Source organism: Panicum virgatum, chromosome 9K (assembly GCF_016808335.1).
Source record: "Panicum virgatum strain AP13 chromosome 9K, P.virgatum_v5, whole genome shotgun sequence".
NCBI classification, from domain to species: Eukaryota; Viridiplantae; Streptophyta; class Magnoliopsida; order Poales; family Poaceae; genus Panicum; species Panicum virgatum.
In genome coordinates this window covers 9908199-9920291 of record NC_053144.1, presented here as the reverse complement: position 1 = coordinate 9920291, position 12093 = coordinate 9908199, and the positions used below count along the sequence as shown (strand labels likewise).

Sequence of the window (12093 nt, the reverse complement as noted above, 5' to 3'; positions counted from 1 at the left end):
GGCTCAAATTCATTGTCTGAAAAACTAATCCATTTCTCAATCTCCCGGACAAAACAAGCAAGCAGTAAATAAATAATGCCAAATCAAAGATAGTTCACTGTTGCATGCAAGAGCTGGAGCAGTAAATTAATCACCCGCATGTGCTGCTGGCTGAAAGAGGAGCGCCGCTGTTGGCCTTGGGCCGCGCGCAGCTGCTTGCTGCTGCCTGGTGCGCGTTTGGGTGGCCGGCTTGCGCACCAGGCCCGCCGCCCCGCTGCCGGGCGGCCTGGGGGACCGGTCGCCCCACTGCCGGGCGACCGGTCCTCCAGGGGCCGGCGCGCAAATTTTCACCGTTGAAAATTGTTGAAAACCCCCTGCCGCCCCGCAGCGGGGCGACCAGGTGCCGGCCGCCCGGCAGCAGGGATGCAGGGGTATATACTTGTAAATTTCGAAAACGAAAATATATTTTTGTAAAAAACAAAATTGAAAAATGTAAAAATAAAAAAACCACCCAAATCTTCTGAGCTGGATCGCACGTGTACGCCGGCCCAACCTAAAGCAACTGATTTCTAATCCGCTAGGCGGCGTGCAAAATTTTGGGCCCATGAAGAGGATTCAGCAGGAGAAGAGAAGAAAGCCCGTAAAGCCCATCCGCCCCAAAAGCTAAAAGAGAAGAAAAGCTTATGGGCCAAAACTTCCGTGGGGTGCAAGTTAGCCCAACACATAGCGGACCCCACGTGCCAGTGACACGTTTAGAGAACACCCACTTGTCTAATCCGCCTCCAATTGTTGGCCATGCAGCCCACTGGCCCGCCCGAAAGCTCGGATTTTTGGTCTGGCCCGGCCCGCTCCCTATCGTGCCTGGGCTGGCCCGGTCTGTGAACCGTGCTCGAGCTTGGGCCGTCACCCTAGCCTGTGGGCCGGCCCGCTCGACACAGAGTTAGCAGGCCGGCCCAATAGTGACCCGCTAACTCCAACGGCCGAGGCCGGCCCAGCCAGCTGCCCAGGGGAGGGGGAAGTATATAACCCCCCCCACCACACACACAAATATTAAGGGTCACGCACTCACGCGTGCGGGTGCCATCCATTTCGTCACAAAAGCGTTTCCCCGTGCGCGGCCTGCTCGGTTCTTTTCTTTGCTCACCGGCCCAAGTTATCGGCCCAGCTTTCTTTTCTTCCTTTTCCTCCTCTCGCATCTTCTGTTTCCTTCTTTTCTTCTTCTTGCTTTTGTTTCGGTTCTCCAGCGACTGCTGCGATAGCTTCCGCAATGAGGCGCCATTCGCCGGTGAGGGATTCAGCACGGGATGAAAGCCGAGGCTATTCACCGGTGAGGGTTTCTGCACGGGAGGGTTCATGCGAGGCGACGGCTTTCGCAAGGCATCCATTTAGCTGGCTAGGGTTTCCTTGAGAGAGGATTCCGTCGAGGTAATGGAGGATCTTCAATTGGAATCTTGTTTTTGATTTCCCTGGTTTGATTAGTTGGTACGCTATGCCGATTCCTTTTTACCCAATATCTTCCTGTGATGATTGCTTCCTTCCTTCCACAATATTGCAAGCAATAGGTGCGCTTATTTGGTGATGTACAGATGCTACTCGTTAATGTTCAGTGCTATTGTTGATCCCCATTTCTAGTTCCTAGTTTAATTCCTTTCCACAATTTCTTTTATGCATGTTCCATTCGTATGTCTCTAGCTATTTATCTAAAGATTTGTCTCTAGCTATTTTACTCGTTAATGTTCCGTTTCTTATCATTAGCAGTATGGTCGAAGCGCAGTTCTATGTGTACTTTTATGTCTATTCAGGTCTGTATTTAGTATAGTAGTTCCTAAAATTCATACTTGTTTGCATATTTGCAATTAGAGCTTTTTTGGTTTAGCTTTCTTGCCTTATATTCATACGCAATTGTTCCATTCTTTTTTATTTGGTTTCTGTTACAAGTTTCAGCATGGCACCTCCAGAATGTTTGAAGATTCGGTTCTCTTCATGTCGTTTTGTTCTCCAGCAACTTTGTTCTAGAGGAACAATTGTAGAAATTTGTTCTTCAGCAATTTTGTTCCAGATGAACAATTGTAGCATTTTGTTCCAAAAGCCAAATAGAAATTTTTGTTCCACATATTTTATTTGTTCTCAAATCAAGGATGTGTCCTATTGGAACTATTCTAGTATTATGTTCCACATATGTTGTACAAATTTTTATTTTTTTCTAAATCAAAAAATTTGTTCCATTAGAACAAATGTAAATGTAATAATTTGTTCCATTTCGTGAAATTTAAATTTGTTGCTCCCATCTCAGAGTAGAACAAATTATTCCTAATTTTATTTTAATTCATAATTTGTTCTAAATAAAAAATTTGTTCCATTGGGACAAATATAATACTATTGTAACAACTATTTGTTTTTAAATTGGAAGTTTTGTTCCATGGAACAAATGCAATAATTTGTTCTCCAGCAATTATGCTCCAGAGGAACAATTCTAGCATTTTGTTCCAAAAGCCAAATAGAATTTTTTGTTCCACAATTTTTTTTCTCAAATCAAAAATGTATTCTATTGAAACAATTCTAGTATTATGTTCCACATCAATAATTTTATTTTAATTCATAATTGGTTGTAAATCAAAAATTTGTTCCATTGGAACAAATATAATACTATTGAAACAACTATTTGTTTTTAAATTGGAAATTCTGCTCTAGAGGAACAAATGCAATAATTTGTTCTCCAACAATTATGTTCCAGAGGAACAATTGTAGCATTTTGTTCCAAAAGCCAAATAGATTTTTTGTTCTAAATTATCTGTCACTTCTTCTTTTTAAATCAATATATTATGTAAGGTCAAACTGGAAGAAGAGTGATAGTCTACAAGGTTAAAGAAGCACCAGCAAGGATTAATGTTTCAAACTTGAGGTTTAATTAATAATTACATAATGTAATATATTATGCAATTATTAATTGTGTTGAAGTTGTAGAAGCACGAACAAGGTTGAAGAAGCACCGGCAAGTTTTCTGATCTTGTACTAATTGATCTAATAGAATCATCATGATCTTCAGAGTTTCGAATCATTGTGTTGACCATTTAAACTTGATTCCATTTTTCTAAGAAAATTGAGAGAATAGACGATCAGAAGCTCATAATCTATTAGAAAGTTTCGAATCATTGTGTTGACCATTTAAACTTGATTCCATTTTTCTAAGAAAATTGAGAGAATAGACGATCAGAAGCTCATAATCTATTAGAAAGCGGGGAGTGGGTGGCATGACATCGAAAAGCCCCGTCGGGACGGCGGAGTGGTGGCAGAAGAGGAGAGACACCAACGTGCTGAAAGTGAGTAATGACCAGATATCAGAAGGTCCGTCGGACCGGCGGGTAGTGGGTGGCAGCGGTGGCCCGTAAGCCTTTTTTTCATTTTTATATTAAAAAAACAAAATTTTAAAAATATATGTCGAATAGGAAAATTTTTAAAAATGGGTGCCTGTCGCTCATTCAGTGGGCGACAAGACCTAAATATAAAAAAAAATACATTTAGGTCCTGGCGCCCAGCGCGTATTAAACAGTAAACTTGTAAAATCGATATAAAATCGTAGAAAAAATCAGAAAAATACAAATTCAACTATTCTGGATTCTATGAAATAATATCTAAAACTTTTTTATATAAAGTTTTTCATTTGATCAATGTATCTAAATCAAGAAAAATAGTTCTTATATCTAGAAAAATCTAAAATAATTCATTTGGTCTAGTTGTGCTTATCTAAAATTTACCAAACTTTTTTTTATAGCTCTTTGGAAATAAAATAATGGTACTGTAAAAGTTATGGCTTATAATACTCAGTATAGTAGCATGGATAAATAACTCATTTAAACTAGACATATTGCAAGATCTAATTTTAAAACTTATTCTAGAAATGTTTTCTGGGCCTACCAATTTTGTACAAGTCTATGCTCAACATATGCAACACTCTGGTCGAAGATGACATGCATCCAAAGGATGAATCTTGAGATTTAAATAAAAGTGTATTAAACTGGTATTTAAAATAGAGCAAGATACATTGATCAAATGAAAAACTTTATGTAACAAAAGTTGTAGATATTGTTTCATAGAATTCACAACAGTTGAGTTTGTATTTTTTTTATTTTTCTACAATTTTATATCGATTTTACAAGTTCACTGTTTAATGCGCCCTGGGCGCTATGACCTAAATATAATTTTTTTTACATTTAGGTCATGTCGTCCACTGGATGGGCGACAGACACCCTGTCGCCCATTACAGGCACTCATTTTTGAAAATTTCCCTATTCGGCATATATTTTTAAAATTTTGTTTTTTTAAATATAAAAATGAAAAAACGCGGCCCGTAAAGCAATTATCGGCCCAAAAAATCTGGGCGGACAACCCCACTTCTGCGACAAATCGGCTGGCAGTAACTCGTGTGACCCCTAAATCGGCGAGCCGGGTTGGCTCTCCTCGCGCCGGCTTGCCCAATCTCTTTCATCTCCAAACCGGAAAAAAAAACACAGAACCCTAGCCTCCCTACCCTCCTGCTCGCTCCCGCCGTCCTCGTAGTCCATCCACTCTACTGGCGGCGGCGAGAGGAGAGCCAACCCATCCGACTTGATCTGAAGCATGGAGAAGGTAAGCAAAGGAGCACGGATCGAGCTCATGGTCGTGGGGATCTGCTCTCTGTTTGTGGGACTGATTTGGGTGAGGTTTTATGCAGCAGCCCGGGGCTCAGGGGGCGGGGAAGCTTGCGGATGAGAAGGTACGTGTACTCACTTACCTCACTCTATCTCGCGTTCTCATTGATGGGGCTAGCTTGCGTGTTTTCTATCAAGTGGCGTGGGAAGTGTGAGATTGTAAATTGAACTTCACTTGTGACATATAGTCTCCGAATCAACTATTTGTTTTCTGAGATGTCTGAATCAGCAGTTTGTGGTTGCGTAATGCATACTAGTATGTGTTAGCGGAGCCTGAAGAAATGCATGAACAGTATGAAGTGACAATTTGTGCACTTTGGTAGTATAATGCTCCCCACTCACACAACCACACTCGAAAAATGTGCTTGTGTGTGTGTGTGGGGGGGGGGGGGGTACTTGGCACCTTTGTGCGGTCAGAACTAGTTAGCAGCACTTTCTCTTCAATATTCACTTCTTTTTAATTCGTGCAGCAACTTGATGAGAAAGAGTTAGAAAGGAAGCTGAAAAAAGACCAAAAGGTATCAACCAAGTTCTTTTCTTGCTTTGCTTTCGATACTGTATACTCATTTCCCTGCAATATTCTTTTTTGTTGGCCCAAATGGTTAATCAGTAATTGGAAATGGTCAATGGATCAAACTTAATGTTATTTCACTGAAGATGGAAATGTGCTGTGTTATGAGATCGGACGTTTAATTTGTTATGGTGTGTGTGAATAGTCATTTATCGGTGAAATTTTCATTTGCAGGCAAAAGAGAAAGAAGAGAAAAAACTTAAGGCAAAACAAAAGGAGGCAGCTAGGCTCCAGGTTCAATTATAATGCTCTTGAATTTGTATATGACTGAACAGATGATCCAGATATCTAGTAAGTGAAATGCTTGTTGGATATGACTTAGGCACAAGCAACCTCAGACGGAGCAAAGAAGACAGAGAAAAAACAGAGGAAGAAAGCTGTGGAGAATGAAAATCCAGAGGATTTCATTGATCCAGACACTCCTAATGGACGGAAGAAATTGCTTGCACCTCAGATGGCCAAGCAATACAGTCCAAGTGCAGTTGAGAAATCGTATGATATTCTTTTTTTTTTGCATTTGTCGAATTTATAATTGGTAGCACTGTAAATGTCTAGCTCAACTGCATGATTTTTTTCTTTTTATGCAGATGGTATGCCTGGTGGGAATCATCAGGATATTTTTGTGCAGATTCTGCAAGCACAAAACCACCATTTGTTATAGTAAGTGATTCATGCTCTTGAATGTTGTGCAAGATTAGATAGAAGCTGATTTAGAATACTGCATCTTTTTACTTAACTGTAGTTAGTGCTTTGGTACTGTCAACTACTGGGTAAGCTTCCAACAAAGAGTTGTTATTTCTTTTCAGGTTCTGCCGCCGCCAAATGTGACCGGAGCTCTTCACATAGGCCATGCCCTTACAGTGGCTATAGAGGTATTCTTTTTTTTTTTGCAGATATGTCATGTTAACACTATAGACATTGACTATACAATGATTTTATTCTCATTACATTATCCAATGCAGGACGCTATGATACGCTGGCGTAGGATGTCAGGGTACAATGCTCTATGGGTTCCTGGAGTGGACCATGCTGGCATTGCCACACAGGTCTGCATTTAAGAATTCATTAATTTCGTGGAATTTATATGATGAAACATACAACTTCAGATGATGTGATTTTGTTGCTGATATGTTTATTTTGGCTGGGTATATTGTCAATCAAGTTGTGGAACAAACATGTAGAGATCTGTGCTGGCAGTGCTAGTTAAGAATATGTAGCCATTAAAAGAAATCTGTCAACATGGGTGTTGGGACATGTTAATAGAACACACTTCTGCAATTTAGTATTTTTTTTGAATTCATGTTTTGAATTTCATTCGTTACTTTTGGATGTTTACTGTTAGCACTTGTTCATTCATTTGTGCATAGCCAGAATCCCTTATATTTCAGATGACAGGATGGAGGTAGGAGGTAGCTTTTTTGTTACTTCTATTCGCTTAAGCAAATCAATATTGTATAATTTTGGCCAAATGTGTGTTTTGTGTTTTCTCATTTCAACTTGTATTATTTCTATGATTTAACCTAGCATTTGTGGTTAAGATGTCTTGTTTGGACTAATTGGTGGACAATTGAGTGCTTCAATGTTTTGTAGTTTTTTTTGACATCTGCTCTCATGTATATCAGGTTGTCGTAGAAAAGAAGCTTATGCGTGAAAGGAAGCTGACAAGGCATGACCTAGGGCGTGAAAATTTTGTTTCTGAAGTAAGCACTTTGTTTCCATGAAATATTATTTTTGTCGGCCAATTGTTTATTTGTTTCCATTATATACTTAGTGTCTATGTTCTTGAAATGAAAAGGTTTTCTGTGTTGTTTGAATGCTTAATCCTGTATCTAATGTATCAATTTTCTGTCCAATTCATTTCTTCCATTTTATCGTCTTACAAACAGGTACTCAAATGGAAAGATCAATATGGTGGTACCATATTGAATCAATTGCGCCGGCTTGGGGCCTCACTTGATTGGTCCCGCGAGGTAACATACCTATTTATTTTAGTTGGCATGGCTCATGATTGAACCATGCATAGTAACGTCATTTCAAACTGGATACCAGGCTTTTACAATGGATGAGCAAAGATCGAAAGCTGTAACTGAAGCTTTTGTCAGGTTGCACAAGGAAGGCTTGATATATAGGTTAGTTTCTCCACACTTTCAAGTGTTAAATTGAAAATTTTTCCACTATCAATTTTGCTTGATTGTTGACTTACGCTTCCTTTTTTTTAGTTGCCAACCTAGTTTTGAATGGTTTATTCCTTTTCAGAGATTATCGCCTTGTGAACTGGGATTGCACACTTCGAACTGCAATTTCGGACATCGAGGTTGAGGGAACTTTTATAATTTCTATGATATGATAGACATTGTTATCATTTGTATGCATAATTAAGATAACTAAGATGGAAAGTGCTGTTTTGATAGGTTGATCATATTGATCTTAAAGAAGAAACTATGTTAAAGGTCCCTGGTTATGCCAATGAGGTGCAGTTTGGTGTATTGATATCTTTTGCCTATCCTCTTGAAGAAGGACTTGGTGAGATTGTTGTAGCAACCACCAGAATTGAAACGATGCTGGGCGATACAGCAATAGCTGTTCACCCCGAGGATAAAAGATATAAGCATCTGCATGGAAGGTATGCAGTCCACCCCTTCAATGGACGGAAACTAAAAATAATCTGCGATGCTGAGTTAGTTGATCCCACTTTTGGTACTGGGGCTGTAAAGGTAAGAGCTGTTGCTGAGGGCTATTTTTTATAATCTTATTTTACCTACTACTTGGACCTTCCCCATTGATTGTATTGTTTTCTGTTTTTTTATGCAGATTACACCTGCCCATGATCCAAATGACTTTGAGGTTGGAAAACGGCATAACCTTGACTTCATCAATATATTCACCGATGATGGAAAAATAAACAGCAATGGAGGTGCACAATTTGAAGGAATGCCCAGATTCACAGCTAGAGTTGCCGTTATTGAGGCGCTAAAGGAAAAGGTATTACTGGATTTGCTTAACTATCCCTCTCAAAAAAATTCCCTGAAAATTGCTGATTATCAATCATTTGTATGAAATATCATGGTCTTTGTATCATAACCATGTTGCATGACTTTCAGTTCAGCATTTGTGCTGAAAACAGCTTATTAGTGTCAGGTTGGGATCAGCTATCCAAAAATATATTTTTTTAGTCTCATGTCTTACAGATATCCTTTGTGCTGTGGAAAACTGGAAATTGTTGATAGCTTGATCATTTTTTATAAAAAAGTTAGGTCTTTGCCTTCTTGTTTTGTATGATGGATTAACATTTTTTTTTGTTCGTCTAATTGAGGGTCTCTATAAAGACACAAAGAAGAATGAAATGAGCTTGGGTGTTTGTTCAAGAACTAATGATGTAGTGGAGCCTATGATAAAACCACAGTGGTTTGTGAATTGCAACTCCATGGCCAAGGCGGGCCTTGATGCTGTAAGGTCCAAAAAGATTGAGATTATTCCCCAGCAGTATGAACAAGACTGGTACAGGTATATCTTATGATGTGTCATTTCTTATAATCATCATGTCAAATGAATTAGATAAATCTGAAATGAAATTATCCATTAATTACTGCTGTCCTTGCAGATGGCTTGAAAATATACGTGATTGGTGTGTGTCGAGGCAACTATGGTGGGGACATCGTGTACCTGCATGGTATGTGACACTAGAAGATGACCAGGATAAAAACCTTGGTTCCGACAATAACCGCTGGATAGTTGCAAGAAATGAAAGCGACGCAAACCTGGAGGCGCAGAAAAAGTATCCAGGAAAGAAATTATGGCTAGATCAAGACCCTGATGTGCTGGATACATGGTTTTCATCTGGTCTTTTCCCCTTAACAGTCCTTGGTTGGCCGTCCGATACCGCTGACCTCCGTGCTTTCTACCCTACTTCGGTGCTAGAAACTGGACTTGATATTCTCTTCTTTTGGGTAGCAAGGATGGTGATGATGGGACTGCAACTGGGTGGTAATGTGCCATTTGAGAAGGTATTGCACAAGTCCCAGTTCACTGCCTTTTAAACTGTACCATATGATTGTAGCAGTCTGGTCTAATACATTTTGTTCATGTTAGATACTCTATTCAAAACCTATCTCTGCCTTCTTTGACCCTTCATGTGGCTAAATTTTGTAACGCTGTAATCTGACCAAAAGAAGACCCATGCTAGTGCAATCTACCTGTAATATCGTGGATTTTAATCAAGTTACTGGAATTTTGTTAACTGAAATAAGGAATCTGCCCATTTTAAATTGTTCTCTGCTTATGTTCTCCGCCCGTAATCTCTACAGTCCACAATGATTTCCTTCTGAATGAACTCTGCACCTTTTTAATATTTACCATATATTGCTCACGTATTTGGTGACATCATCCTTTATTTCTGTTATAGTAAATGCATGAAGTTACCATCTTTCCTTTTGCTTGTAGCTCCAAGTTATATCTTTTTATTTCTGAACTCAATTAACACTTCATATGGCAGTCAAGTATATTTTATCTCATGTCCAATGATCAATGACCACACACCCTCTTCTCAGGTTTATTTACATCCTATGATCCGTGATGCACATGGGAGAAAGATGTCAAAATCACTTGGTAATGTTGTTGATCCGCTTGAGGTGATAAATGGTATGTCACTGGAAGGTCTTCTGAAACGTTTGGAAGAAGGCAACCTGGATCCAAATGAATTAATCATTGCAAAAGAAGGGAAGAAGAAAGATTTTCCTGATGGCATAGCTGAATGTGGTACTGATGCCCTCCGCTTTGCACTGATTGCTTACACATCCCAGGTTGTTATGGTGCCCAGTTGAGTTTTTTCTTTATTATACATGCATTTAAGTTTTCTTTTACAATCTGTTTTGTTTCTCAGTCTGACAGGATAAATCTTGATATCAAGAGAGTGGTTGGATACAGACAGTGGTGCAACAAATTATGGAATGCCATCCGTTTTGCGATGGGCAAACTGGGCGACCATTACACTCCACCTGCAACTGTAGATGTTTCTCGCATGCCACCAATCTGCAAGTGGATACTCTCAGTGCTTAACAAAGCCATTGGCAAAACCGTTACTTCTTTAGAAGCTTACAAATTCTCTGATGCAACATCTACTATATACTCGTGGTGGCAGTACCAGCTATGTGATGTATTTATCGAAGCTATCAAACCTTATTTCTTCAGTGATTCTCAAGAGTTTGAATCAGCAAGAGCTGCCTCCAGAGATACCCTTTGGATCTGCCTGGAGACTGGTCTGCGCCTGCTCCACCCATTCATGCCTTATGTAACAGAAGAGCTGTGGCAGCGTCTTCCACAGCCCAAAGATTCTTGTAGGAAAGATTCAATTATGATTTCGGAATATCCATCTCTTGTTAAGGTAATGCCTATGTCCTAAAGAAGATTCTTGTAGGAAAAATTCAATTGGTGATTTGAGCAAAGAGTCTTTGAGAACTTAACACATGGAAACTATTCTTTATGACAGGAATGGACTAATGATAGACTTGAAAATGAAATGGACATTGTCTTGGACGCCGTGAACAGAATAAGATCGTTGAAGCCACCAACAGATTCAAATGAAAGGTATGTGCATGGTCATCTGTTTTGTTTTTGTGTTTGGTATTTGCTTGTTTGATTCTTCTTCAACCTGCTTTTGCAAAATGGAGTAATATCTTGTTGATATTTTCTTCTTTCTTTACAGGCGACATGCTTTTGCACTTTGCCGAGGCCAAGAGATTGCTGCTACTATCCAATGCTATCAATCTCTCATCGTGTCTCTTTCCTCTGTGTCACATCTCAAGGTTATGCCTTACATTTCTGTACTATTCTGTTATTTTTCATTAGGGAAATATATGCCTTGCATCATCTACAATCAATAATCCTGAAACCTAAATGGAGTTCTATTGCTTGAAATTGCTGTTGTTACCTGCTGTTTCTTGCCAAATAACTGTTCTTGGTTTTCTTCATCTTTTCATATTTATATGCTACATACTTGAGAAAAAAATTGAATTCCATCTGAATTAAAAGCTCCTGAACAAGAGCACTGATCTGTTATTTGGAATTCTTCAGATCCTGACAGAGAACGATGAAACTCCAGCTGACTGTGCCACTGCTGTTGTAAATAAAGACTTATCCGTGTACCTCCAGCTCCAAGGAGCTCTAAATACAGATGCTGAACGTGAAAAGCTAAGGAAGAAAAAGGATGAAATTCAAAAGTACGTGTGCTCAACCTGTCTCCATGGTCCACTTTTTTACAGTTATTGTATGGTATTGGTATTCATTAACAAGGTTGGTCTCTTGTTGTACATGTAGGCTACAACATGCCTTGACACAGAAAATAGACGCCTCTGGTTACCGTGAGAAGGCTCCACAGAATGTGCAGGAAGAGGACATGAGAAAGCTCACTGCATTATTGGAACAACTAGAGGTCATCAGTGAAGCTGAGAAGAAATTAGATGCAAAAATTGGAAATAACTGAGTCTGTGGCTTCTGTTTTAAAGATGCTCTGCTTGTAGCAAAGTTGATCCCACATTTTTTTGCCGGAAGTCAGTTATGGCACCTGTATACTCAGGTTTAGAATTGATGGTTTTAATTGAAATTAAAGTCACATTTTCCAGCTTGTAAGATTATACTGACGGTCTGTACAGAACCATATTTTTGAATGTTCGATACTGCCAAGCTTTTGATGTTGATGCATGTGGGCACTATGCCAGAATATGCTGTAGATGTATTAACTATTATTTGAGGTTTCCTGTCAGCAAGCTTCAAGGTGCGCTCCCTCTGTCCAGAAACCAAATATTCACAATATCAAAATATCATAATTAGATCTATTATGAAGTATTATTTTCATAGCGG

The 12093-nt window shown here is 39.3% G+C and overlaps 1 protein-coding gene and 1 long non-coding RNA gene across 3 annotated transcripts; both read left to right on the top strand.

Annotated features, from left to right (window-relative positions):
- Positions 1–1063: 1063 nt before the first annotated feature.
- Positions 1064–2271, top strand: LOC120649997. Its single transcript, XR_005665437.1, has 2 exons — positions 1064–1404; positions 1924–2271. It is a non-coding gene; the product is annotated as an uncharacterized LOC120649997 (long non-coding RNA).
- Positions 2272–4429: 2158 nt separating this feature from the next.
- Positions 4430–11999, top strand: LOC120649996 (valine--tRNA ligase, mitochondrial 1-like). Of its 2 annotated transcripts, none has more exons than XM_039926950.1 (22): positions 4430–4605; positions 4691–4732; positions 5138–5185; positions 5413–5472; positions 5561–5730; positions 5826–5898; positions 6045–6110; positions 6201–6284; positions 6861–6938; positions 7125–7208; positions 7288–7367; positions 7495–7552; positions 7650–7952; positions 8050–8220; positions 8552–8742; positions 8840–9242; positions 9786–10037; positions 10118–10618; positions 10724–10821; positions 10940–11039; positions 11308–11453; positions 11551–11999. In XM_039926950.1, exons 1-22 carry the CDS (start codon positions 4597–4599, stop codon positions 11714–11716), a joined length of 3183 nt encoding a protein of 1060 aa, XP_039782884.1. In that variant the 5' UTR covers positions 4430–4596; the 3' UTR covers positions 11717–11999. The 2 variants fall into 2 exon arrangements, with proteins under 2 accessions (XP_039782884.1, XP_039782885.1); XM_039926951.1 differs by having other exon boundaries at positions 4431–4605; positions 4694–4732; positions 11551–11990.
- The last annotated feature ends 94 nt before the right edge of the window (positions 12000–12093 follow it).

What these genes read in the sequence shown, in the direction of transcription:
- LOC120649996 (XM_039926950.1), top strand. An exon ending in CAAAACCACCATTTGTTATA is followed by an intron (nt 5,899 to 6,044) that starts GTAAGTGATTCA and finishes ATTTCTTTTCAG; the next exon opens with GTTCTGCCGCCGCCAAATGT. An exon ending in TTGGTACTGGGGCTGTAAAG is followed by an intron (nt 7,953 to 8,049) that starts GTAAGAGCTGTT and finishes TTTTTTATGCAG; the next exon opens with ATTACACCTGCCCATGATCC.